Source organism: Watersipora subatra, chromosome 7, assembly GCF_963576615.1.
Source record: "Watersipora subatra chromosome 7, tzWatSuba1.1, whole genome shotgun sequence".
In the NCBI taxonomy this organism is placed as follows: Eukaryota; Metazoa; Bryozoa; class Gymnolaemata; order Cheilostomatida; family Watersiporidae; genus Watersipora; species Watersipora subatra.
Genome location: NC_088714.1, coordinates 66,047,120 through 66,072,932, shown reverse-complemented (window position 1 = coordinate 66,072,932; position 25,813 = coordinate 66,047,120). Strand labels below are relative to the sequence as shown.

The following is a 25,813-nucleotide window of genomic DNA, read 5'->3' as shown; positions in this document are numbered from 1 at the left end:
TTCTTGAATGTTTGCACCACTCTCTCTGCATGACCATTTGCTTGGGGGTTTCTAGGGGAACTGATTCGTTGAACAATGTCCCATTTCTTCATTAGTTGAGCAAAGTTTTCAGAAATGAACTGTGGACCGTTGTCTGTTACAATGATGTGAGGTGCCCCTAATGTACATATGACCTTGTTGACAGTTCTGCACACCTCTGCAGCAGTGGCTCGGCTATAATAGTCACTAATAACCAAATACTCATCACCTCTCTCATCAACGGTGCAGAAATTCATTGTAAGCCGCCACCAGGGTCTCTTTGGGAGAGGAGTAGGGATCAACGGCTCAGTGGGTACTTTCCTAAAGCGAATGCATGTGTTGCAGTGCTTAACCATTTCTCTGATGTCCTGAGATATCCCTGGCCACCAAATCGCACTCTGGGCTCTTCTGAGGCAGCGGTTCTCTCCCAGATGCCCCCTATGAATGTCCTGCAGGGCCCTCTCTTGTTCACTCAAGGGAATATACAATCTGTTGTAATAAAACAGCAATCCTCCCACAACAGTCAACTCCTCTTTGAACGAATTGTACTTTTTCAAATATTGAGGCAGATCACGGTAGTTTGGCCAACCCTTTTGAATATACCTCATTAATTGACTAGCTGTGGGGTTTGGGATTGCTCTCTTCTGGCTCGAGATATCGGGAGCTCTTACATCATTTCCTGAATGAGTAAAGGCTCCGGTTCTGACACTTTTTCTGTTCTTGCTGGGGCTCTGCTCAAAGCATGGGCAACTATCAACTTCTCTCCAGGGATGTATGTGACATCATACGAAAACCGAATCATGCGCAAACGAAACCTCTGAACACGAATGGGGAATTTGAATAGTTCTTTCTCCGCCATAATCGATACCAGAGGTTTGTGGTCAGTTTCGATTTTGAAGTCATGGCCAGCTAGATAGTAGTAGAACTTTTCTGCTGCCCAACACATGGCCAGAGCCTCCTTTTCTATTTGAGCATACCGCTTTTCTGTGTCCGTAAGGGCCCGCGACGCCAATGCTATAGGCTTGAAGCCATCAACAGTTTTCTAGAAAATCGCTGCTCCTAAACCATAGGAGGAAACGTCGGTAGAAAGCCAAGTCTCGGCTTCAATATCAAATGGGACTAGCACCGGGAAAGAGATCTTTTGCTTCAGCACCTCAAACCCTTCGATCATTTCAGCTGTCCAATACCAATCATTATCTTTCAGCTTGAGTAGAAATCTCATCTTGATGGTGTCATCTGCTAGGGTAGACATAAACTTACTAAGATAATTGACCATACCAAGGAATCTCTTTAAGCCTTTCCTGTTTTTTGGGATAGGGAAATCTTGTATGGCTGATACTTTTCCTGGATCTGCATGTATCCCTGATTCGTCTATTACATGACCCAAAAAGGTGATACGAGTCCGAGAGAACTCACACTTTTCTTCATTTAGAGTAATGCCTGCAGAAGCCAGACGTGATAAGACTTCTTTCACTTTACTGACGTGTTCATCTTCAGTTTCCGTGTGAATTAAGATGTCATCCATTTGACATAACACACCTTCAATGCCCTCCAGAGCCTTCTGCATCTCCCTTTGAAATATTTCGGGAGCCGATGAAATGCCAAAGGTAAACGCTTGCAGAAAAACCTACCAAACGGTGTGATAAAAGTAGTCAGTTTTTGTGAACTTTCATCCAACCGAAGCTGCTAATACCCGCTGTTTGCATCTAATTTCGAGAACACTCGTGACTTATCCAGACTGGCTATTGTCTCATCAGTGGCTGGAAGTGGGTGGTAAGCCCTTTTTACTGCTTTATTCAGGTGGGTAAAATCTAGGCATACTCTGATCTTCCCATCTTTCTTGGGCACAACTATACAAGGAGCGCACCAGTCTGTGGGCTCCTCTATCCTCTGGATAACTCCAATTCTCTCCATCCGGTGGAGCTCTTCTTGTAAAGGCCGGCGCCGAGCTGCAGCTATTCTTCTGGGAGTAAATTGAGCAAAAGGAGTTCTTTCATCTTTCAGCTGAATATGAACTCTGGATCTCATGGTACCTAAGCCTGAGAACAATGACGGAAACATCTCCTTCCAACCTGTTGAAGAACCTTCTGCAATTTCAGACACTTTGAGAATGCCTAGCCGTTTGATGGCCGGTTTGCCTAACAGAGGACTAGCAAGCCCTTCAACAACGTAAACCCTCTCTTTGTGGCTTCTTCCTTCATGAGATAGTTCTACGATAGCCACTCCAGGTACTGTAAGCTTAGTGTTTCTTGTGCCGAACAATTCTCGAGTAGTAGGTGTCAGTTTCAACTCAAGAGCATCGCAGACACTAATTGGTATAGCCGAAACTGCAGCACCCGAGTCTACTTTAAATCTCACATTTTTTGAGTTCATCTGTAACTCTACATACCAGGCATTTTCTATTTCCGAGATGGTGTCAATGTAGTTTATGCGGCTTAGTCATTGGTAACTTCCTAAAAACAAACTATCTACTCCATCGTCATTCTCCTCCAGTGCAGATACTTGCTGGGCTCCTTTGCACATTTTTGCCCAGTGACCTTTTTGCTTGCATTTGTTGCAGCTTGACCTTTCTGCCGGGCAACGACCACCAAAATGCTTCCAATTTCCACATTTTGAGCATGGCTGGTCCTCCGCGTTACTGCTCTTGTTTTCCTCAGTGTCAGTCATTTGTTTAGACGATTTGGGTTTATATCGCTGTACCAAGTCTACATTCCCAGCATACTCTTCTTTACTGGGACCCAGAACACCAGACGTAGATGCCATTGCAGCTACATGCTCCTGATTTGATACATATTGTTTCGCCTTTTGAATGCATAACCTGAGTGTGAGATCAGGCACATCAATCGGGTACTTGCGAAGCTCGATGTCACGCACTCCCACCACTATTCTATCCCTTACCAAGTCATCTCGCATCTCGCCGTAGTCACAATTCTCACTCTGGACTTGGAGTTTAACTATAAACTGGTGAAGAGATTGGCCAGGTTGCTGAGTCATCTTATTAAACACTGAGCGCTCAAAAATAACATTTTTTACAGGCTCAAAATATGCATCAAAAAATTTGATGCAGTTGGCCAGTGTTTTCTTTTTGTCATCGTCAGATGGCACGAAGGTGAACTGATTGTATACTGGTACCGAGTCACTACCCATAGCCATAAGCGTGTGACCGATCTGTTTGTCTACAGTGAGCTCTCTTAGTTTCTTCACAATCACATATATATTAAACTGCTCTTTAAAAACTTTCCAAGCGGTAGCCAGGTTGCCCGAGGAAAAGTCCAAGGGCTTTACAAACTTTTCAGGCTTGGTTTCACCGCTAGCAGACATACTTTATACTGTTTTACTGGCAGCACCCCACAATCAAAAAGATACTATGAATCGTGATTAACAGGGAACAAATTAGATAACACCAAAATATAGGAGAGTGACAGTATAATTCACTATATTGTTTTTAAGAGTCAGGGTAGCAAAATTTTGCTCCACACAAAGTACGCCTACTCCTGCGATATCTCAGCAAATATCCGATCATTTGCCTCAACGCAACAGCTTCCAGATAATCTGTGCCTTGTTGAGCTCGCCGTTGTAAAACACCATCACACAAACAGCAACGTTTTACACGATTACGCCTGTAGGTTCGATATATTCTGACACCATATGAAGCTATATGATCTTACTTGATTATCTGTACATCAGTTGCTCCTCCTCCGTGAACCCCGCCCAGAATAATCCCGCTCTCGTCGTAGCCTCCGGTCCTCCCTTTTTTCCAGCCGATCCCCTTCCACCGGAAACATCTCCTTCCTTCTTTTGTCCTTGATCTCCTCCGCCCGTGATGTTGTAAATACAGATCGTAATTCTTGTTCGGTATTACCTTACAAATACGGGCCTGCTATATGGTCAGGTATAATGGCAGTGGCTCAAAACCTGGTCAATTTCTGGGTCATTTTGTAAGGGTGGAGCTTAATCAGGAAATACAAAAGCTTTAACGTTAGCCGTACCGAGCCACAGCTAGTCGTTTTGAGCCACTGCAAACGTTTAGTTGTTGAGAAATCGAGTAGTTATCTTTTTTTAAACAAAATATCACGTAAGCATCTTTTTCAAGCAAAATATTAATTACAAATTTGAGTTCTTTTAGCAAAATAACATAAAGTATTTACATAGCTGTTTATTGTAGTTTTTTCTTGTTAAGAATAAATGGTAACATGCTCACGAAACAGAAAAAATCTTCTCAAAAATACATCATTAATTATTCTGTAGGCCTATTTGTTTATATTTGAAAAATAGTTTTATATTTTTTAATACAAATACACTTTTGTAAGGCGGTATTACATAAAATATTGAAAAGTTACGATTATGTTCTGAACAAAATGTTCTGTAAATTATTAAAAACCATCGGTTGTCACTTTACAACCATAACTAACATGAGAATAGTAGAGTATTGTGTCACCTGCATTAAAAATTTATTTTTTAAATGTCTTTACTAATTACTAACTTAGAATATAGATACTCAATCAACTCAGCTTGCATATATATATAAACTCAGCTCAATCAACGACCTTATTATCCTCTTATTGAAATCATATTATTGTAGCCATTATCAATTTTATTGTCAATTATCATATTATACCACATTATATTAGCTTTAATTTTTAACTATGAGGTCAACAGAACACTATGTTCTCATGAAAACCTCAATAAATAATATTCACACACAAACAAATAAAATGCACATTAAAACGATTGTCCACTTTGTTACCATTCTGAGAGCCTAAAATGATTCTATTTAATTTCATTGTAAATATTAATATTAGCATCTCGTTAGGCATTGATTGTAAAAATGAAGACAACAGAAGACATCAGTTTCTTATCTTTACTGTATTTACTGCAAGCAGACACTTTTTTAACAACTAACTTTGTATTACTACTAAGTCTCAACTGTAGCACTTTTTGAAACAACGACAGTATGTAGCTACCTAAGGAACAACCATTTAATTGTGTATCTCAAATTTTTTTTGAACTTGTTTCTACAATGGTGCATTGTCAGTAGCACCGCCAGGCCTAGGCTGTATCTCATCTGTTTGGTTCACAAGAAGTGTAGGAGTGGAGGCAAGGTAAAGCAAATTTTTGTAGTCTTCTACAATGCAGGGCAGTTATATTTTCGGACTAGAGAGCCTGCCTGTGATCAGTAGTCCTCAGCAATCAGAGTCGGTTACTGCTTGCAATTTGTCTTAAAAAATTAATTGAAATGCACTACATATTCATACTGTTTCAACCTTAAAAGAAGACCTGAGTGAGTCATCATGTATTCATAACTGACTTTTTGTGTCCGTCATTTCATCTTCTATATAGGCCTACCTATAGGCCTCCCATGCCTGTAGTCGGCAATCGTGTCGGTAGGTTATCGAAGGCTCGATAGCTGAATGACATGATTGCTGACGACAGTCAACTTCTACGAGGAGCCTGAGGGCCTACCAAATATATTTTTTGCAGTGCATTTATGCATTATGTCACTTGTTCTTGCCTCATCGTTAGAAAAGGCTGAGCAAGCCATCACAGCCCATGAAATCGAATATGGCAACAAGTTTTACACATACCATGAGGACGGCATATTAAACAAGCATGAAAGACTTTTTGAAGAAAATCTCATATCCTTAAAGCACTTTTTCTCCACTGCCCAATTTGTGATCTTGCGTTGAAAATGAACATTTTATACCTCGGATATTTTAGTGTAGCCTTGATTGTGAAGTGTAACCTTGATTGTAAAATGTAGGCCTATGCTTGGTTGTTGTGCAATAGAAGTACATGTCAATAATAGCTTATATGTCTTTATGCTGCAGTTTTATTAGGCCCTTTTTGGTTTGTTTCTGTACCATGTGATCTATGACGTCACAGGCCCTACTTGAAGCAGAGTTGACACAATTTTCATCAGTTCACTAGCAACTCACACTGGATACACACCATCTACCTCTCAGCAATAAAGGATTGCTCTCTATGGACACTCAACTCTTAAGCTTAATTTAACGAAGTGGATATTCATGTATATACAGACATGCAGTGGATTACAATCAAGCTTATAGTGCAGCCTTGATTCGAAGATCTACATGGGCTTCAATGTACAAGCATTGGCATGCAATTAAAATGGCATTAAAAATCATTGTATATTAATAACTACAATCAAGCAAGCAATAAATGCATCAAGCATCATATACATGCAGCAGTTAGTTCTCAATTGAGTGTTACCAATCAAGTATGACTAAAAACCTATAACGTCTTCAGCCAATGAATCTAAAAATTCTGTACCATGTTTCTTAATTTTAAAATTTTATCTGCTCTAATTTAGCAAGGTAAAGATATTTGGAGAGGAAAGAAGGTCATTCATGACAGTCAAGGCTATTTATGTATGTATGGCGAAGAAAAAGAGTATGGCTGCATGTACGGCCCTGAAAGACATCAAACCCAGAAGGAAAAGTGCAAAGAACAGCGGAGGGTAAGTTACCGGTACACAAAGAATATTTTACTCAGGCTATTTATTATAAGAGATATTTTGGACAGCAAAACTCGGTCATTTAGACAACATATTTAAACAAGGCTATCATTTCATGTCTTTGCAAATGCACAGATAGTATAGTATGGATTTTACATAGAGATGATAAATAATATTTATTACTTTTATGGATTTTAATTTGTCTTATTTCTGAAATAGCTATCTTGTAACAAAAGCACGCGTGCACATTTACATTCTTGTAAGCCTGAAATCAAAGAATGCAGTAAATCTAAGTCTACACTACTGTGAGGGTTGGACATGTCTAAGCTGTATTCGATACTTTGCTTTCGGTCTCACGGTACATCAAAGTTCAAAAACACTTTCTCTTCTTTTAATTCATCTACACTCTCATAGAAATTCGGTAGAATTGCAAAGAAACAAGGACTTGATTGGAATGCTCAGATACCATATCCTTAACCCAATAGCCAGTGAAGTTTACGGCAATCTGTCTCATTTTTCTTGATAATTTCTCATCCCGAGGCCTCACACATGCGCCAGATAGTATTATATCGCAGTTCACACCTTTGCTTAAACTTGGACGTAATAGTTATTTTACATTTAATATTTCACACCTAAATTTTGCAAAAACAATCATTAAAAGCAAAATGAAATGAATGCTTATTTTAGAGCCCTGGCAACAAAGCCTTTGTTTGGACTCTTTTGCCAATTTGAATTTAGTTAGATTGTGCCCACAAATATAAATATTATGGCGCCTTACAGTGCCTCGCGTTGCGCGTTCACAACTCGAGTTCATCAAAACCCAAGCCGAATTCTTTCAACAACAACTTGGCTTGAGAACATCTCATCATTTCATTTTCTCCAGCTACGGTATATTTTTATATGAAATTTTTTTGGTGCATCATTAAACGTCGTTGACATAATTTCTATGTTTGTTTGTTTTCGGTGTTCATTCAGTTTCTTGTCAGGTTCTAGAGAGATAACTCTTTTTTCGTTTGAGAATGAAGTGGCCCAGCTCCCACATAGAATGTTTTTTAGTTTGCTTTTTACATTCTACAATTGTTTTTGTCTCGTTATATTTATAGAAACAGATATGCGCAAATATCGCCAATATATATATAATTTAAATGTGTATATATATTTAAATTATTATTATTAAATTTCTGTACATGTTCTGTAAATGAGACACCCCAATTACTCACTTTGCTTTCTTTACGAACCTGTGTTAGTTTTGCGAAACACAACTCGAGTTCATCAAAAACCCAGGCCGAGTTGTACAACACGGCAACTCGAGTTGCGAACACACAACGCGAGGCACTGTAAGGCGCCATATAAATATGCTATACATGTGTATAAATTCATATATGTTGTCACATGGTGTCGATATACGTAATTTACGTATTGTTTATATTTTCAGTCACAGGATCCAACAAAGAGACCACATCCTCAAGACAATACATCTGATAGTAACACAAAGGTATTCACTCACACAACCAGCAATAAAATTTTAGGCAAATTGTGCAATATTAATTATGGTTAAATGTGGAATTTCATTGGTAGGCGGATCTTCAAGCCCTTTATAACCCTAGATTAGTAGCTAGAAAAATATGAAGTTATAGTAGGATAATGCAGAAGAACCCCTTGTGTAGGCAGGATTAGGTTTTAGAAACAAATTATTGCTGCCAACTGCGATATTTGTTAAGTTGCCTGTTCACACCCAGCCAAACGTTCAATGCCTCGAGCATTCTGATTTATAGCTCAAGATAAGGAGGAAACGCAGTGCTTGCTCAGGACGGGTAGGAGTAAGAGCAGAGGCTATGCGAGCTTGCATAGATGTGGGGAGCATCTACAAAACGCCACAAACGACAGCATTATAGATGTAACTCAGACACCTGATGTTACTTTCATACCTAACAGTCCGGTGAGTGGTAATATTCAGTAACTCAGTTTTAAAATTAGAACCCTGTTGCATGATGCTTTCGTGTCACTTTAGTGTAAGTGCTCAGTGTCTGAATTGGAGAGAGTTGTGCAGCGATGCTCCCAAATCTCTGATTCCAGATTTGTAAAGCATATCAAATCGCTGGCATGCGTTTTGCTCCAAATCAAATCACTTAGAAGGGTGACGACTCAGCTTTAAAATAAAATGAAATTAAAACCATCATCCACTATGTAATTGATGGTTTTAACTTGATTTAATTTACAAGCTGGGTAATCCATTTTCATGGTGCCTTGATGCCAATCTCATGATTGGTGATTTGATGTGATTTGCAAATGTCTAATCAGGATTTGGGAGCATTTCTGGAGTTTTTATCAACTCTGAGAAGTTGATAACAAGGTGCCACAACACTCCAATTTGTAGACTGAGTACTTGGACTAATGTCGTTGCTGTGTTCTACAAGTCAACTCTATGGGCTAAGTCGGTTGAGCAGTGTAGGATCGGAGAAGATATATGAAGCCAGAAAATAATTGTGAAATAAAACTATTGTAAAAACAGTAATAAAGTCAGGAACTAGCAAAAGCAGATTTGCCCGGTTCTTTGAGATCGCCAAATTAACTTCCAGCTAATCACAATGTCCGATGTAACTTTCCAATCTACTTCATTAAATTAACAAATAATATTCCTGTCAAAGTCAAAAATCGTCGCAAACAACGCCACTTGAATACTGCATTCACAGTACTTTACAAGTTCAAGGAGATGTAAATACACATGCTATGATTGTTTTTATTTTAGATCAAGGATCTCCAAGAGGAGTTTGCAGAGAGTAAGAAATGACAGAGCAAAAATTCCTCCTCAGTCCTGAGGCTTTCTAATACATGCAATATCTAGATAGGCATAGAACAAGTTTGTTCCCTATAGCTGTGGGTGAACTGGCAATGAAGGGAGGGCACGCCAGAGGGCATCTGGCGTGCCCTCCACCTCATTGCCAGTTCATCTGCAGCCATAGAAAACAAACTTGTTCTAGATAGGAATACTTTTATATGCAAAAACTTGAACTGTTTCAGTTAGGTACTGTGCTCAATTTTGAGTGAATATATTGATCAAATTAAAACATACCTGCCTACATACAACATTCAGAATTTTCAACACTGATTTTTTTAAATAACTCAGACTTATATTCACTTATTTTCACATATCTAGATGTAGTATATGTGACCCTTTTCTACTGTGTTATTCTGTTCTCATTTGTGCTTGTTAAAGGCCTTTTATGGCTTTGGTGCTGATGTGGTAGTAATTAAGTTATGCACAACATTTTCTTTTTTTATCAAATAAAGTAAAATTATTAAACTTAACAATTTATCATGATAGATTCGTTCGATAACTGAAACAACCTACTTCCTATGATTGTTCCAGTGGTCCATCACCAGACATTTTGTCATTGCGCATCGACTTTTCAAACAATGTATGCTGTATAATGTCAGCAATGCCAATAGATATACATCGTGCTAAAGGTTTTGTGTGCTGCCCTCTGGTTTTCCAGAATTGGCTACATTGTGCTTGTGGAGGTAACGGGAGAGCTGCTAACAATGATGCACAATAATTGCCACATGCATTATTTATGTTGGAGCAAGAAAATACATCATCATGCCAACAACAAGAAATTATTTTTTGCCCAACAAATCAAGAAAAACTTTTTGGTCACACATTGTAGTACTTAAATAATGAATATATAAGCAAGCTGACAAATGAATACCTACAGAGCTGGTCATGTTCAAAATCTAAATAAAGTTAGTTGTTGGAGAAGTCGGTGTTTGCAGTAAATATAAGATCGACTAATGTCTTCTGTTGCTTTTTCACAATCTTTGTCTCATGATACGCTAACATAAATAGTTCAACTAAAATGAAATAGGATCTTCTTTAGCTCTCAGAGTGGTAGCAAAGTAGACAATTGTTTCAATGTGCATTTTATTTGGTTAGAACATAATCACAAATAATCAACTTATGTAATACCGCGTTACATACATAAATGTGCAATCATATTACAACGTATGTAACATATCTTTCATATACACTGTATAAATGAATACAGAATAATTAATGATGTGTTTTTGAGAAGATTTTTTTCCGTTTCGTGAGCTTGTTACTATTTCGTCTTAACACGACAAAACTACGATAAACAGCTATGTGACTACGTTATTGTTGTATAAATCGATGTACTCACATGTACTGATGTGAAGATGAAGAAGAGCCTCTGTCTTTCGTTACACTTCCTTATATCCTCCTCCATACTGTCTTACACTCGCTAATCTACTAGCTTTACCCGCTAGCTTTATCCAGCTTTATGCACTCACCGTAATTACCAAGACCACCTGTACTGCCTTGAGCTCAGACACCAATATAGCCTGAGCCTAACAAATCCCATAATACAACATGCCCTTTCTTTTTTTCTTTTGTTTTGGGCCACTCCATCACTACCAACAAGCAGACATAGTAACTTACCTTACTTGTGTTGCTCGTTACCTGACTCCATTAGGACAGTCTCCATAGGCTATGCCTCTGGCTTGTCTGACCCTGTGCCACCGTCTAAAGTACTCTTCTCGCTACTGCCGGCTCCATTGCCAGTCTGCACTGGCTTTTCCATAACCCTGACCTCCGCCGCTACCAATACTTTTACTGTGACCACTGTCACTACCAACACTACTTCCACCAACATCTCCAACACTACTTCCACCAACCCTGACTAGCCCGGAGTCTTTTGGTTGGGTCAGTAATGACTCCTCAACCTCATCTCCGTCTCTTCCGTCTTTTCCTCGCTCTCCCCAGTAAGAGGCAGGCTCGACAGGCTTCCTGTGGGAGGTCTCCACCTGGGCCGTAACCGGCTGCACAGGGGATGGCACCACAGAGCTGGGAGTTGGCATAGGCCCAGACCTATCTAGCTCGACCTCACCTGCAGCCAGTGCAGGTCTGCTACCAGCAATTCTCCTCTGAACCTCGGCTAACTTCTGCACCACTACCCTGAATGCCTTGACATTTTCCAATTCCATGACTGCTGTCTCCCGTTTGGCTTTCAGCATAGCCAATTTCTCCTTCGACTTCCTTCGCACCTCCCTTTCCGCTCTTTCAATCTCTGCTACCTTTTTCTCATGACCTTCTCTGTCTAACATTCCTTTGCTGGATACCTCGGCTAAAAAAGAGCAAACCTTTTCCATTACAGACACTGGTTCAGCTTCTTTCTCAGCACCTTCCCTTACCTCATCGTGACTGTGTTCTCTATCATACCCCATAGACACTTGCACATCTCTGATGCCTTGGGCTGTTTCCCGTTGACTACCAATTTCTACGTATTTGCTACTCTTCACTCCCTTGGTTTTACAAGCCCACCAATCTTGACCTGTGTGACCTTTCTTAACTTCGCTCTCTCTGTCAGACTTATTTGTCAGGTTTTGCAACTCGACATCATCTGAAACATAACTTGACCCAGCAATAATGGTTCTCGACGAAAACGGCTTAACTGGCTTAATACTTCTACACTCCTTAACAGCCTCAAACTTACTTTCGCATAACGCATTTACAACAGCAAATAATTTAAGCTGCCTCAACTCAGTTATGCCCAAGAAGTTCGTTCTCAATCCTTTCACCACATGAACTTCAGCATCCACATGCCTGTCTTTACTTTCCAAATGAACTATTACACTTCCAACCACTTTTAACTTATTACCATCATCAGTTTCTAAAACTGTCGACGGTTTCTTTAACCATAGGTTCAACTTATTGGCTGTTGCCTCAGTTACCATAGACACCTCAGCCCCAGTATCAAACGTAAACTCTACATTTACTCCATTAACTTCTACATACTGCACAATCCCCTGGCCTAGTCATTGATCTTCACCATATTTATCTCTAAAACCAGAGAATCTAACACTTCTGCCCTTACTATTATCCCGATACCCTTCATCATACCGGCTCGTCTCGCGCCTCTCCTTATACTTCTCCCCCTCAAACCTATCCATACTTTTGTCCCTGTACCTACTAGACTTGTCTCTCATCTCGCGGGGGCTTTTTCGGCCCCTGTACCTCTCCCTACTACTGTCCCTGCTACCATATCGCTCATAGCTATTATCCCGACTACCTCCTGACCTCCTGCTGCTACCTCGTCTGTCATAACCTACATCTCCTCCCTTATCCCTACAATAACGGGATACATGTCCTCGCCCTCCACAAGAAAAACATTTAATGGAGGGACAACTCCTCATCTGATGGCCACTGCGTCTGCAATTATAGCATACTCTATCTTCACTGCCTTCTCTACTATTTGCTCTATATCTAGAGACGTGCCTCTCCTTGCTATTATCTCTATACTTCCTACTGTCACTGTCCTTGTTATGGGACAAGAGGCCGGGAGTATATTTACTAGTATCATGCTCCTCACTACCATAATACTCTCTACTACTCCTAGGGCTACCCCTAGGGGAAGATCTACCTGCTGAATCATAGCTTCTATCTCTATCATTACTCTTGTACTGCGCTCGGCTATCAAACTCTGATACCTTTGCTACTTCTCTCTTAACCTCACTTTTTAAATCGGTACTTCTACACTCAGTTCTCAAAAATCTATCCGAGTTGTAGGCCATTTCACGAGCCCTCAATGCCTCATGCAATAACGCCCAAGTAAGATTGGCATTCTTCATTAAATCTCTGCTTACTTCTCTATCTCTCAACCCGTTTACCGCCACTATAAGGGCAAACCTTACTCTATCATTATTGTTAGTCACCTCTGCATATCTGCTCAAACTCTCTACCCGTTGTAAATATTCTCTATCACTTTCTCCAAGTGCCTGCTTAGCCATCAGAAACTTATGCCCCTTTACGAACATACTCTCTTGTTTACCATAATAATCCTGCAAAACCTCCACTGCCCCTTCATAAGTAGAATTTACACCATCTACGTTGAACCCTGCACCCCTCAATACTTCTCTACCACTGTGCCCAATAGCTCTCAATAGTGGCACTAACCTAGCTCTACCTCTCATAATGGGCACTCTGTTGCCATCTTCATCATTTACATAACCTCTCCTCTTGACAGCACTATCAATACACAAATTCATCTCCTCTATAAATCTCTCCCACGACCCATCACCGTGCTCACCGAACACCAGCTTCGAAAAACCACTTTCCATCCCTACACAACACAATATATCTCTCCCCACAAATTTACTCTACCTCACTCGTATAACTTTAATGTAATTCTCACCTCCGAATACGTGATAAATATTTACACCTCACCAACACCGCTACAACACCTCACAACACCACCCTACCTCACGTCACCTTGCCTGCACGCCCATGAAAGGGTCTAATCAACCGTTTAAACTTAACCCCGTAACCAGAAAAAGGTTCGCTAATGATAACACAAAAAGAAAAAAAATCAGAATTTTGTCAACTGCGCCACGTTGTATAAATCGATGTACTCACATGTACTGATGTGAAGATGAAGAAGAGCCTCTGTCTTTTGTTACACTTCCTTATATCTTCCCCCATACTGCCTTACACTAGCTAATTTACTAGCTTTACCCACTAGCTTTATCCAGCTTTATGCACTCACCGTAATTACCAAGACCACCTGTACTGCCTTGAGCTCAGACACCAATATAGCCTGAGCCTAACAAATCCCATAATACAACAGTTATGCTAGTTTGATAAAAAATCTCATATTTTTAATTAAAGATTTGCTTAAAAAGATGTTTATGCTTTACTTTGTTACAAAAGATAAAAAGATTACAGACTCAATTTCTAACCAACTAAACACTGGCACTTGCTTAAAACCTCGTCGCTTAGTGCCGACAAAACATTTGTATTTTCGGATTAAGCTCCGCCTCTACAAAACGACCCAAAAACTGACCAGGTTTTGAGCCACTGCCATTACGCATACCTGACCTTGCTATATGGTCAGGTATAATTGCAGTGGCTCAAAACCTGGTCAGTTTCTGGGTCGTTTTGTAGGGGTGGAGCTTAATCCGGAAATACAAAAGCTTTAAAGTTAGCCGAACCACTGCAAACGTTTAGTTGTTGATAAATCGAGTAGTTATCTTTTTGTTTAACAAAATATCACGTAAGCATCTTTTCCAAGCAAATTTTTAATTACAAATATGAGTTCTTTTAGCAAAATAACATAGAGTATTTACATAGCTGTTTATCGTAGTTTTTTCTTGTTAAGAATAAATGGTAACACGCTCACAAAACGGAAAAAATCTTCTCAAAAATACACCATTAATTATTTTGTATTCGTTTATATTTGAAAAATAGTTATATATTTTTTTAATATGAATACACTTTTGTAAAGCGGTATTACATAAAATATTGAAAAGTTACGATTATGTTCTGAACAAAGAAAATGCATATTAAAACGGTTGTCCACTTTGTTACCATTCTGAGAGCCTAAAATGATTCTATTTTAATTCACTGTAAATATTAGTATTAGCATCTCGTTAGGCATTGATTGTAAAAATGAAGGCAACAGAAGACATCAGTTTTTTATCTTTACTGTATTTGCTGCAAGCACACACTTTTTTAACAACTAACTTTATATTACTACCAAGTCTCAACTGTAGCACATTTTGAAACAACGACAGTATGTAGCTACCTAAGGAACAACCATTTAATTGTGTATCTCAAATTTTATTTGAACTTGTTACTACAATGGTGCGCTGTCAGTAGCACCGCCAGGCCTAGGCTGTATCTCATCTGTTTGGTTCACAAAAAGTGTAGGAGAGGAGGCAAGGTAAAGCAAGTTTTTGTAGTCTTCTGCAATGCAGGGCAGTTATATTTTTGGACTAGACAGCCTGCCTGTGATCAGTAGTCCTCAGTAGTCAGAGTCGCTTACTGCTTGCAATTTGTCTTAAAAAATTAATTGAAATGCACTGCATATTCATATTGCTTCAAGACCTCAGTGGGTCATCATGTATTCATAACTGACTTTTTGTATTCATCATTTTATCTTCTATATAGACCTACCTACAGGCCTCCCGTGCCTGTAGTCGGCAATCATGTCGGTAGGTTATCGAAGCCTCGATAGCTGAATGACATGATCACTGACGACAGTCAACTTCTACGAGGAGCCTGAGGGCCTACCAAATATATATTTTTAATTGCAGTGCATTTAAACATTATGCCGCTCCTTCTTGCCTCATTGTTAGACGAGTCTGAGCAAGCTATCAAAGCCCATGAAATCGAATATGGCAACAAGTTTTACACAAACCATGAGGACGGCATATTCAACAAGCATGAAAGACTTTTTGAAGGTAATCTCATATCCTTAAAGCACTTTTTCTTCACTGCCTAATTTGTGATCTTGCGTTGAAAATGAACATTTTATACCTCGGATATTTTAGTGTAACCTTGACGTTGAAGTGTAACCTTGATTGTAAAATGTAGGCCTATGCTTGGTTGTTGTGCAATAGAAGTACATGTCAATAGTAGCTTATATGTTTTTATGCTGCAGTTTTATGAAGCCCTTTTTGGTTTATTTTTGTACCATGTGATCTATGACGTCACAGGCCCTACTTGAAGCAGAGTTGACACAATTTTCATCAGTTCACTAGCAACTCACACTGGATACACACCATCTAAGTCTCAGCAATAAAGGATTACTCTCTATAGACACTCAACTCTTAAGCTTAATTTGACGAAGTGGATATTCGGGTATATACAGACATGCAGTGGATTACGATCAAGCTTATAGTGCAGCCTTGATTAGAAGATATACATGGGCTTCAGTGTACAAGCATTGGCATGCAATTGAGATGACATTAAAAATCATTGTATATATTAATAACTACAATCAAGCAAGCAATAAATGTATCAAGCATCATATACATGCAGCAGTTAGTTCCCAATTGAGTGTTAGCAATCAAGTAAGGCTAAAAACCTACAACGTCTTCAGCCAATGAATCTAAAAAATCTGTACCATGTTTCTTAATTTTAAAATTTTATCTGCTCTAATTTAGCAAGGTGAAGATATTTGGAGAGGTAAGAACATCATCCATGACAGTCAAGGCTATTGTATGTATGTATGTATGTATGGCGAAGAAAAAGAGTATGGCGAAGAAAAAGAGTATGGCTGCATGTATGGCCCTGAAAGACAGCAAACCCAGAAGGAAAAGTACAAAGAACAGCGGAGGGTAAGTTACCGGTACACCAAGAATATTTTACTCAGCCTATTATAAGGGATATTTTTGGACAGCAAAACTTGGTCATTGTATGTCCAATATATTTAGACAGGGCTATCCTTCTATGTCTTTGCAAATGCACAGATAGTATAGTATGGATTTTACATAGAGATGATGAATAATATTTATTACTTTTATGGATTTTAAATTGTTTTATTTCTGAAATAGCTATCTTGTAACAAAAGCATGCGTGCACATTTATATTCTTGTAAGCCAAAATCAGAGAATGCAGTAAATCTAAGTCTACACTACTGTGAGGGTTGCGACATGTCTAAGCTGTATTCGATACTTTGCTTTCGGTCTCACAGTACATCAAAGTTCAAAAACATTTTCTCTTCTTTTAATTCATCTACACTGTCATAGAAATTTGGTAGAATTGCAAAGAAACACGGACTTGATTGGAATGCTCAGATACCATATCCTTGACCCAATAGCCAGTGAAGTTTACGGCAATCTGTCTCATTTTTCTTGAGAATTTCTCATCCCGAGGCCTCACACATGCGCTAGATAGTATTATATCGCAGTTCACACCTTTGGTTAAACTTGGACGTAATATTTTATTTTACATTGAATATTTCACACCTAAATTTTGCAAAAACAATCATTAAAAGCAAGATAAAATGAATGCTTATTTTGGAGCCCTGGCAACAAGGCCTTTGTTTGGACTCTTTTGCCAATTTGAATTTAGTTAGATTGTGCCCACAAATATAAATATGCTATACATGTGCATAAATTCATATATGTTGTCACATGGTGTCGATATACATAATTTACGTATTGTTTATATTTTTAGTCACAGAATCCAACAAAGAGACCGCATCCTCAAGACAATACATCTGATAGTAACACGGAGGTACTCACTCACATAACCAGCAATAAAATTTTAGGCAAATCGTGCAATATTAATTATGGTTAAATGTGGAATTTCATTGGTAGGCGGATCTTCAAGCCATTTATAGCCCTAGATTAGTAGCTAGAAAAATGTGAAGTTATAGTAGGATAATGCAGAAGAACCCCTTGTGTAGGCAGGATTAGGTTTCAGAAACAAATTATTTGCTGCCAACTGCGATATTTGTTAAGTTGCCTGTTCACACCCAGCCAAACGTTCAATGCCTCGAGCATTCTGATTTATAGCTCAAGATAAGGAGGAAACGCAGTGCTTGCTCAGGACGGGTAGGAGTAAGAGCAGAGGCTATGTGAGCTTCCATAGATGTGGGGAGCATCTACGAAACGCCACAAACGACAGCATTATAGATGTAACTCAGACACCTGATGTTACTTTCATACCTAACAGTCCGGTGAGTGGTAATATTCAGTAACTCAGTTTTAAAATTAGAACCCTGTTGCATGATGCTTTTGTGTCACTTTAGTGTAAGTGCTCAGTGTCTGAATTGGAGAGAGTTGTGCAGCGATGCTCCCAAGTCTTTGATTCCAGATTTGTAAAACATATCAAATCGCTGGCATGCGTTTTGCTCCAAATCAAATCACTTAGAAGGGTGACTGCTCAGCTTTCAAATAAAATGAAATTAAAACCATCATCCACTATGTAATTGATGGTTTTAATTTGATTTAATTTACAAACTGGGTAATCCATTTTTATGGTGCTTTGATGCCAATCTCATGATTGGTGATTTGATGTAATGTTCAAATCTCTAATCAGGATTTGGGAGCATCTCTGGAGTTATCAACTCTTTGAAAAATTGATAACAAGGTGCCACAACACCATCCGATTCATAGACTGAGTACTTGGACTAATTTCGCTGTTGTCTTGTACAAGTCAACTCTATGGGCTAAGTCAGTTGAGCAATGTAGGATTGGAGAAGATATATGAAGCCAGGAAATAATTGTGAAATAAAACTACTGTAAAAACAGTAATAAAGTCAGGAACTAGCAAAAGCAGATTTGTCCGGTTCTTTGAGATCGCCAAATTACCTTCCAGCTAATCACAATGTCCAATGTAACTTTCCAATCTACTTCATTAAATTAACAAATAGTATTCCTGTCAAAGTAAAAAATTGTCGCAAATAATGCCACTTGAATACTGCATTCACAGTACTTTACAAGTTCAAGGAGATGTAAATACACATGCTATGATTGTTTTTATTTTAGATCAAGGATCTCCAAGAGGAGTTTGCAGGGAGTAAGAAATGACAGAGCAAAAATGCTTCCTGAGGCTTTCTAATACAAGCAATATCTAGATAGGCATAGAGCAAGTTTGTTCCCCATAGCTGTGGGTGAACTGGCAATGAAGGGAAGTCACGCCAGACGGCATCTGGCGTGCCCTCTACCTCATTGCCAATTCATCTGCAGCCATAGAAAACAAACTTGTTCTAGATAGGAATACTTTTATATGCAAAATCTCGAACTGTTTCAGCTTGTACTGTGCTCAATTTTGAGTGAATATATTGATCAAATTAAAACATACCTACATACATAAAACATTCAGGATTTTCAACACTGATTTTTTTTAAAATAAACCAGACTTATATTCACTTATTTTCACATATCTACATGTAGTATATGTAGCCCTTTTCTACTGTGTTATTCTGTTCTCATTTGTGCCTGTTAAAGGCCTTTTATGGCTTTGGTGCTGATGTGGTAGTAATTAAGTTATGTGCAACATTTTCTTTTTATATCAAATAAAGTAAAATTATTAAACTTTACGATTTATCATGATAGATTCGTCCGATAACTAAAACAACCTACTTCCCATCATTGTTCCAGTGGTCCATCACCAGACATTTTGTCATTGCGCATCGACTTTTCAAACAATGTATGCTGTATAATGTCAGCAATGCCAATAGACATACATCATGCTGAAGGTTTTGTGTGTGCTGCCCTCTGATTTTCCAGAATTGGCTACATTGTGCTTGTGGAGGTAACGGAAAAGCTGCTAACAATGATGCACAACAATTGCCACATGCATTATTTATATTGGAGCAAGAAAATACATCATCATGCCAACAAAAAGAAAATATTTTTTGCCCAACAAATCAAGAAAATTTTTTTGGTCACACAATGCTGTACATAAATAATAAATATATAAGCAAATTGACAAATGAATACCTACAGAGTGCGGTCATGTTCAAAATCTAAACAAAGTTAGTTGTTGGAGAAGTCGGTGTTTGTAGTAAAGATAAGATAGACTAATGTCTTCTGTTGCCTTTTCACAATCTTTGTCTTACGATACGCTAACATAAATAGTTACACTAAAATGAAATAGAATCTTCTTTAGCTCTCAGAATGGTAGCAAAGTAGACAATTGTTTCAATGTGCATTTTATTTGGTTAGAACATAATCACAAATATTCAATAACTTATATAATACCGCGTTACATACATGTAAGTGCAATCATATTAAAACGTATGTAAGACATTTTTCATACACACTGTATAAACGAATACAGAATAATTAATGATGTATTTTTGAGAAGATTTTTTTCCGTTTCGTGAGCATGTTACTATTTCGTCTTAACACGACAAAACTACGATAAACAACTATGTGAATACGTTATGCTAGTTTGATGAAAGATCTCATATTTTTGATTAAAGATTTGTCTAAAACGATGTTTATGCTTTATTTTGTTACAAAAAAATAAAAAGATTACTGACTCAATTTCTAACCGACTAAACATTGGCACTTGCTTAAAACCTCGTCGCTTAGTGCCGACAAAACATTTGCATTTCCGGATTAAGCTCCACCTCTACAAAACGACCCAGAAACTGACCAGGTTTTGAGCCACTGCAATTATACCTGACCTTGCTATATACTAGGGCATTCAACAGACGGATATCGATTGCGGCAGTTGCGCCGATGTGAGGGGTAAAAGCTAGTTCCCATCAGAAAAGTCGTGCGCCCTAGGCATGCGGTATGTACGGTAGAAATATCCCATCAGAGAAATGTTCGCTCCACTCTAACTCGCTACAACCCGCGAACATATTCATTTCTCATCCCCACGCTGCAAGTACTGGATTGAGAAAATAGCGCTGAGAATTGACAATACAGATACAATAATTTTTTTTAACAATTTGACATTAGCTAAGCCTTGATAATACTAAGTCAGCACTGCGCTTCATACAAATACCAGCGTAAACTGAACTGAACACGGTAATGATGGATTAGTCATTGATAAAGCTATATAATGTGCAAAATATGCATATGCTAAAAATGTACATGTATGTTTAAGAAAGACTGGGTGTTTTCAAAGATTTAGCAAGAGTGAATATTGCGACATTTACGCGCATGTCTGTTAGTTGAGTCATCCAAACCATTTGCTCAACTGAGCACCTCTCTATTTTTAATCATTTTTCCCAAGCTGCTATATTGCACACTGTTATATGTAAACGGTGAGGGAATTCCCTTATGCAGTTCTTTCATGCAACACAGGTGATCATCCCTGTCTTATCCAGGCCAAGCTTAATTTGATGATTGACTGCCTCTAAAATACTTATATTCTTGTTCGGATTTTGAGGGTCAAGTTGCCGAGATTATCTTAGATGTTTTATTAAAACCTGAAGTTATATTAAATACTCAAATGGTTGTGTTCAATGATAAAGATATTCATTTAACACTTTTACTTTAGCAACCCTTGAGGCTCATCTCACATATGAATTGAATCGATTCTCTGGTATATTTTACTTACTATAGAATTGCATTGCCTCGGAGCATCCTACCAGTAAGAATTTAATTAAGTCTTTACTGTCACCATAGACGAATTGACTCGATTTTTTATTTTCAATAAGCAAAACGACTTAAGTCAAAATGCACCAATGCTTCCCTTTATTATTACTACTAACTATGCTTACATTATATTACAGCATTGATGGAAAATCTGTCAGTGATGGAAACTCCATCACTGATAGTCAGTGATATCCTAAGTAAACCATCTGTTATTTGTTACATGATGAAGCGAAGATGTTCGCGCAGTCTGATATTGCCAGCCATACACATTTGCAAAAGACCTCGACATTTATTTGTATATTTTATTGGTCAATAATTTGTACTACGCACTAATATAGTACAGTTCCTTGGTTTGCCTGCGCATTTACAATAAGCTTAGTTATGACGTTTTTGTTGTTTTGTACAAATAACTATAAATTTGTTAGGTATATACACGCTAGTTATCCAAAAAGCTGTGATTATTTTTGCGTTTATATTGTCATGCTTATATTTATTGGTTGTTATTTTGTGAATATCCTCTTAACTCCTTTGTTATGAAAAGCCTTTATAACAGCTCGCCTTGATACCTATAGAAAAACATTTATCGTGAATCACCGAGTTAACAGAGCTACCCAAAACTTTACCACAATTAATTTAGGATATTGGATTATCTTTTTACAAAAAAATGAACCAGTTAATGTTTCTTTTTCTCAGAAATCATTGCATAAAATTGCAGGTTCCAAAGTTTTTTTTCCGGTTTAAGATGGATAAACAGAAAAATAGCGCTAGTGTTAGTGAAATTCTTCCACATTGGGCCTGAGATACTTCTGATGACCATGTTTTCTTGAACACAATTCTTAATTTTTTGAAGAGAATTGAATCGATGCCTTTTCCTAATGCCCCCGAAATATCTTTAGAACTAGCTGACACAGAATAAGCCTATACGCAAACAGCTATTATGGCCTTAAAGATGTGTTGCGCCAAATTTGAGTTGATTTTTAAAAAAAGTATTTTTTTGTCCATCAGTTGATATGTTGTTTGTTGTGTTAGGCGATCTCAGTGTCAAGATATTTGAAGATTGAAATAGAAAAAATTGATCGCGGTAAAAACGCTCAGGCCAAAAAAACATGCCCGGACTTTCCCAAAATGATGTAACGCGTGATACACCCTATCTCTATCTATCGTATTCACATCGGCTATTGCGATAAAAGTCTAGTCATATGCGGCTCTGTTGGCATATATTTTGTCTTGTATTTCCTCATGTTGGCTAGAATAAAATTTTAAATCCAGCTACAGATACATTATTATCAATGTCTCAAGCGACTCAAATAAGGGAAATTAAAAACTTGTCATATTAGTTTCCTCTAAATCCTGTGTAACCATCTTAGTACCAACTACCAATTCTACCGGTCTACGGTAATTATGACAATCAGACTAAGTATAATAAGGTCTTTGTACTGGCACAGTTCCATCGCTGCTACACCGGAAACTAGTTACTAAGTAAAATGAGCAAGCTGTATCTCTGAAAAGAATATGTGGCGAAACCAACTGCATCCCTGAAAGTGATGTACATTGTACAGTCAACGTTATCGAGTCATTATTGGTATTAATTTGTGGAAAAAAATTCACTGGTCACATTTGATTAGTTGATTCAAGTACTGAACAAATGGTCGAGCTATGCAAAAGTACATGTCAATACAGCTCTGATTGTACTTCATAAATCCATTTATCAGACAAGATTTCAGCACAGAGGTCTATGATGTATTCAGTGTTCTGCAAATCATGTTTTGCATCATGTTCAACCATATTATTTTATTATATAATTTTACAAGCCAAAGATTTCCATTTCAGCATAAAGCTTCTATTAAAAATATCCATCAAGTCGTGGCCACTCACATAGTTTCAGCTCATACAATAGGACAAATTCATCTACTGCAGCAAACTCAAACAAACATCATGGTTTATGCAGCACACATTCAAGTCTCTCTTTCCCATTTATGGCAGTTTCCACACTGACAAAGCTGTTTCGCTGGTGGAACCACATTAACATCCTGTAATAAATAAAACAAATGCAATAAATATATCGGTATGTCATTCATAGATGTGTTATTCTATTGCGTATCTACTGAAAGCTTTCAAATTGGGAGTTAGATTGCGAGTGTAATTTTAAAAATGAATAAATGTTTAACAAAAGCATAAGTACGCCAAGCCAACGATTCGAAGCTTTGGTTCTGGAAGTTAAAGATGTGCATTGATCAATCGATTTTCCTTTATTTTTACAAGTGAGAAGTGAACATCTAAAGTCTAATCATAGATCTAATTTACTAGCTAAAACTGCCAAAGAAAATTTGAAGCAAATATAGCTAGGTGAAATGGTAAAAAATTATAAAACGATGATTGGTGATAGTAAAAAGTTATAATTCTATTAATTAGTACATGTATTAATGAGTACTCAAAATATTACCTTTAATATAAGCCAGAGGCGACATGTCCTTCAAATAGGAAAACCATAAAATATCGCCCCAGAACTTCCTCTTTTGGCTCCCCTACATTTTCTTCAAAAGTCCTATGTGGCGATGTAAATATTCCGATGGCTTGCAGGACCTGATGTTGTCTGCTGAGTGTCGCCAGCATGTAATTCATCGAACCGTGGTCACTGAACTCTTGCCAGTTCAAGCGATGTGTGAGGCTGAATATGCCTTCATGTATTTCAACGGGATGAGCATTCAGGTGTATGTTTGGCAGAGTGAGATTATAAATGGAATGCGCCAATTTTAGAGTGCCATCTAGTTTGTACTTATAAATGGTATTATTCAGCTGCACTAGCGACTCATCTCGCGATTCACATTTTACTAGCATGCTGTTTGAGTGAACTATGTTCTGTAGTGGGTCCAGGAACCCCACATGTGTCCTGCCGCCAAGCGTTACGTTAATAGGTAGCTACTCCGTGTAATTGTCATTTGGCATAGCTAGGAATTGGAACATGTTCGAGGTCAGTTGGGTACATGGGTATACCTGCACAAAACTTGGGCCAGCTTTAGCAGTTGTTTGGATTTTGTAGCACATATCGTGCACTAATGGTAGGATGTTGGGACATCAGCAGATATACAGCCTTTAAGGTAGCTGTGACGTTATGGCAGGTGTAGGAGTAGTTATCCCAAAACTGCTTGCGTTGAGACGTGGCCAAATCAGTAGCCATCTTTTGGCTGTGTCGTCACCCCATGCCGTGTATTCATCTTTGACCTGGTCGGCTAAGGTTACGTTGGGCAGAGGTGTCAGAAACCTCACAAGTAGTCTTTGGTCAGTTAGCGAAGCAACGTTTCTTTGGCAGTCTTTATGGTGATGGAGTCCGTGTTTAGAGGTGAAAGCCAGATTAAAATCATCATTTACGAAATGCTCATCAAAGTAGGTGCCATTGACCTGAAAGTCTGGCTCAAACTCGCATGTGGCGTTTGCATTTTTCTCCCAAACAAGCATAGTGCCATCCGCCAATAGACAACTACCATGATCATAGTTGCAGTAGGACAAGTCTCCTGCGGGTGACTCGAAGTTTGCGGCTCTATGCCTCGTGTACACAGAGGTTTGGATGGTGCTACATTGGTCAGCGCTGAAGTCGTTTTGCTCACAACAATATAGATACTTGCCATTAGTGGGGTTTTGGGTCATATAGACACCATTTCCTCCCGTGAGAGTGCCAAATTTGCATTGATGGGTGTTGACCATGGTCAAACATTCTTCTTTGGTAACCGACAGGGTTTCTGATCTTGTTGTTTTAGTCTTTACATCCGTGAAGAAGGGCATTTGGGTAGTGACAGTTGTCCGAAACTTACTGCCTTGGTAGGCAAGGCTGGTCCATTTCACCAAATTCTTTTGATAGACCATCGTGCTTAAAGGGGCAGGTTTGAGGGGGGCGGTCTTCACCTGGCTGTCACAATGATAGTTGATGTGGAAAATGTGAGGTGTGTCCTCTGTTCGTGAACCAAATATAAGTGGCCCATCAGAGTGTACAGCTTCTCCGCCAATGAACTGACAAAGCAGCGTCATAATGGCTAGGGAAGCGTAGGTAGCTGGAGTTATGCCGCTGCCTTTTGCTTTTCTATACCGTCTTTTTGGCTTGCTGGCTGTCACCACATTCACATGTTCTTTTTCATCTGTCGGTTGACATAGCATTTCAGTAAACTAGTCATCGCTCAACCCAGCCGTGGATTCTGGTCTCGCCTCAAGGTCTACGGCATTCACGCTATGCTTCACCTTGTAGCATTTGGCCAGTTCGTGGCCGGGGAGACGGTAATGTGTGCAGAAAAGCTTTGGCCGTTGGGGAGTATTGTTCGCCATGTTTCTGCTTCCTTGATTATGGACTTGCCGTGGCGCCTTGGGGTTTTGCCTGGCTTTGGATTGGCTTGCTGCTCCTGTAACACGATTCGAGCTTCCCTCTCTGCTCCAGCCATATCTAGGCCCATTTTTTACCATTGTAGGTGT

The 25,813-nt window shown here is 38.6% G+C and overlaps 3 protein-coding genes across 3 annotated transcripts in view; 2 read left to right on the top strand and 1 right to left on the bottom strand.

Moving 5' to 3' along the window:
* Window positions 1-3,701: 3,701 nt before the first annotated feature.
* LOC137401009 (probable ATP-dependent RNA helicase DDX46) lies at window positions 3,702-13,627 on the bottom strand. The gene is made up of 4 exons (XM_068087350.1): window positions 13,464-13,627; window positions 12,411-12,635; window positions 11,422-11,870; window positions 3,702-3,880 (listed from the first exon to the last, which is right to left on the bottom strand). Exons 1-4 carry the CDS (start codon window positions 13,625-13,627, stop codon window positions 3,702-3,704), a joined length of 1,017 nt encoding a protein of 338 aa, XP_067943451.1.
* An 862-nt stretch (window positions 13,628-14,489) lies between these two features.
* LOC137399877 (uncharacterized) lies at window positions 14,490-19,287 on the top strand. The gene is made up of 6 exons (XM_068086129.1): window positions 14,490-14,559; window positions 15,644-15,748; window positions 16,454-16,627; window positions 17,469-17,528; window positions 17,810-17,973; window positions 18,785-19,287. The coding sequence occupies exons 2-5, from the start codon at window positions 15,671-15,673 to the stop codon at window positions 17,873-17,875; spliced, it is 378 nt and encodes a 125-aa protein (XP_067942230.1). The 5' UTR covers window positions 14,490-14,559; window positions 15,644-15,670; the 3' UTR covers window positions 17,876-17,973; window positions 18,785-19,287.
* A 1,372-nt stretch (window positions 19,288-20,659) lies between these two features.
* LOC137401195 (E3 ubiquitin-protein ligase UHRF1-like) overlaps window positions 20,660-25,813 on the top strand; it is a 51,762-nt gene continuing 46,608 nt past the window's right edge. Inside the window, exon 1 of the mRNA XM_068087586.1 lies at window positions 20,660-20,782. The gene's annotated coding sequence lies outside the window, so the exon portion shown is untranslated. The remainder of the gene's footprint in view (window positions 20,783-25,813) is intronic.

Bases quoted from the DNA above. Each gene is read 5' to 3' on its own strand.
- LOC137401009 (XM_068087350.1), bottom strand. From the start codon at position 13,627: ATGGAAAGTGGTTTTTCGAAGCTGGTGTTCGGTGAGCACGGTGATGGG. The intron at 11,871-12,410 runs GTATGATGAAGG...TAAGTCTGACAG, and splicing joins GAGAGGCGCGAGACGAGCCG to AGAGAGCGAAGTTAAGAAAG. The intron at 3,881-11,421 runs GTAGCAGACCTG...CGTATTTGTAAG, and splicing joins GGTTCAGAGGAGAATTGCTG to GTAATACCGAACAAGAATTA.
- LOC137399877 (XM_068086129.1), top strand. From the start codon at position 15,671: ATGAAATCGAATATGGCAACAAGTTTTACACAAACCATGAGGACGGCA. The intron at 16,628-17,468 runs GTAAGTTACCGG...TTATATTTTTAG, and splicing joins AGTACAAAGAACAGCGGAGG to TCACAGAATCCAACAAAGAG. The intron at 17,529-17,809 runs GTACTCACTCAC...TCTGATTTATAG, and splicing joins CATCTGATAGTAACACGGAG to CTCAAGATAAGGAGGAAACG.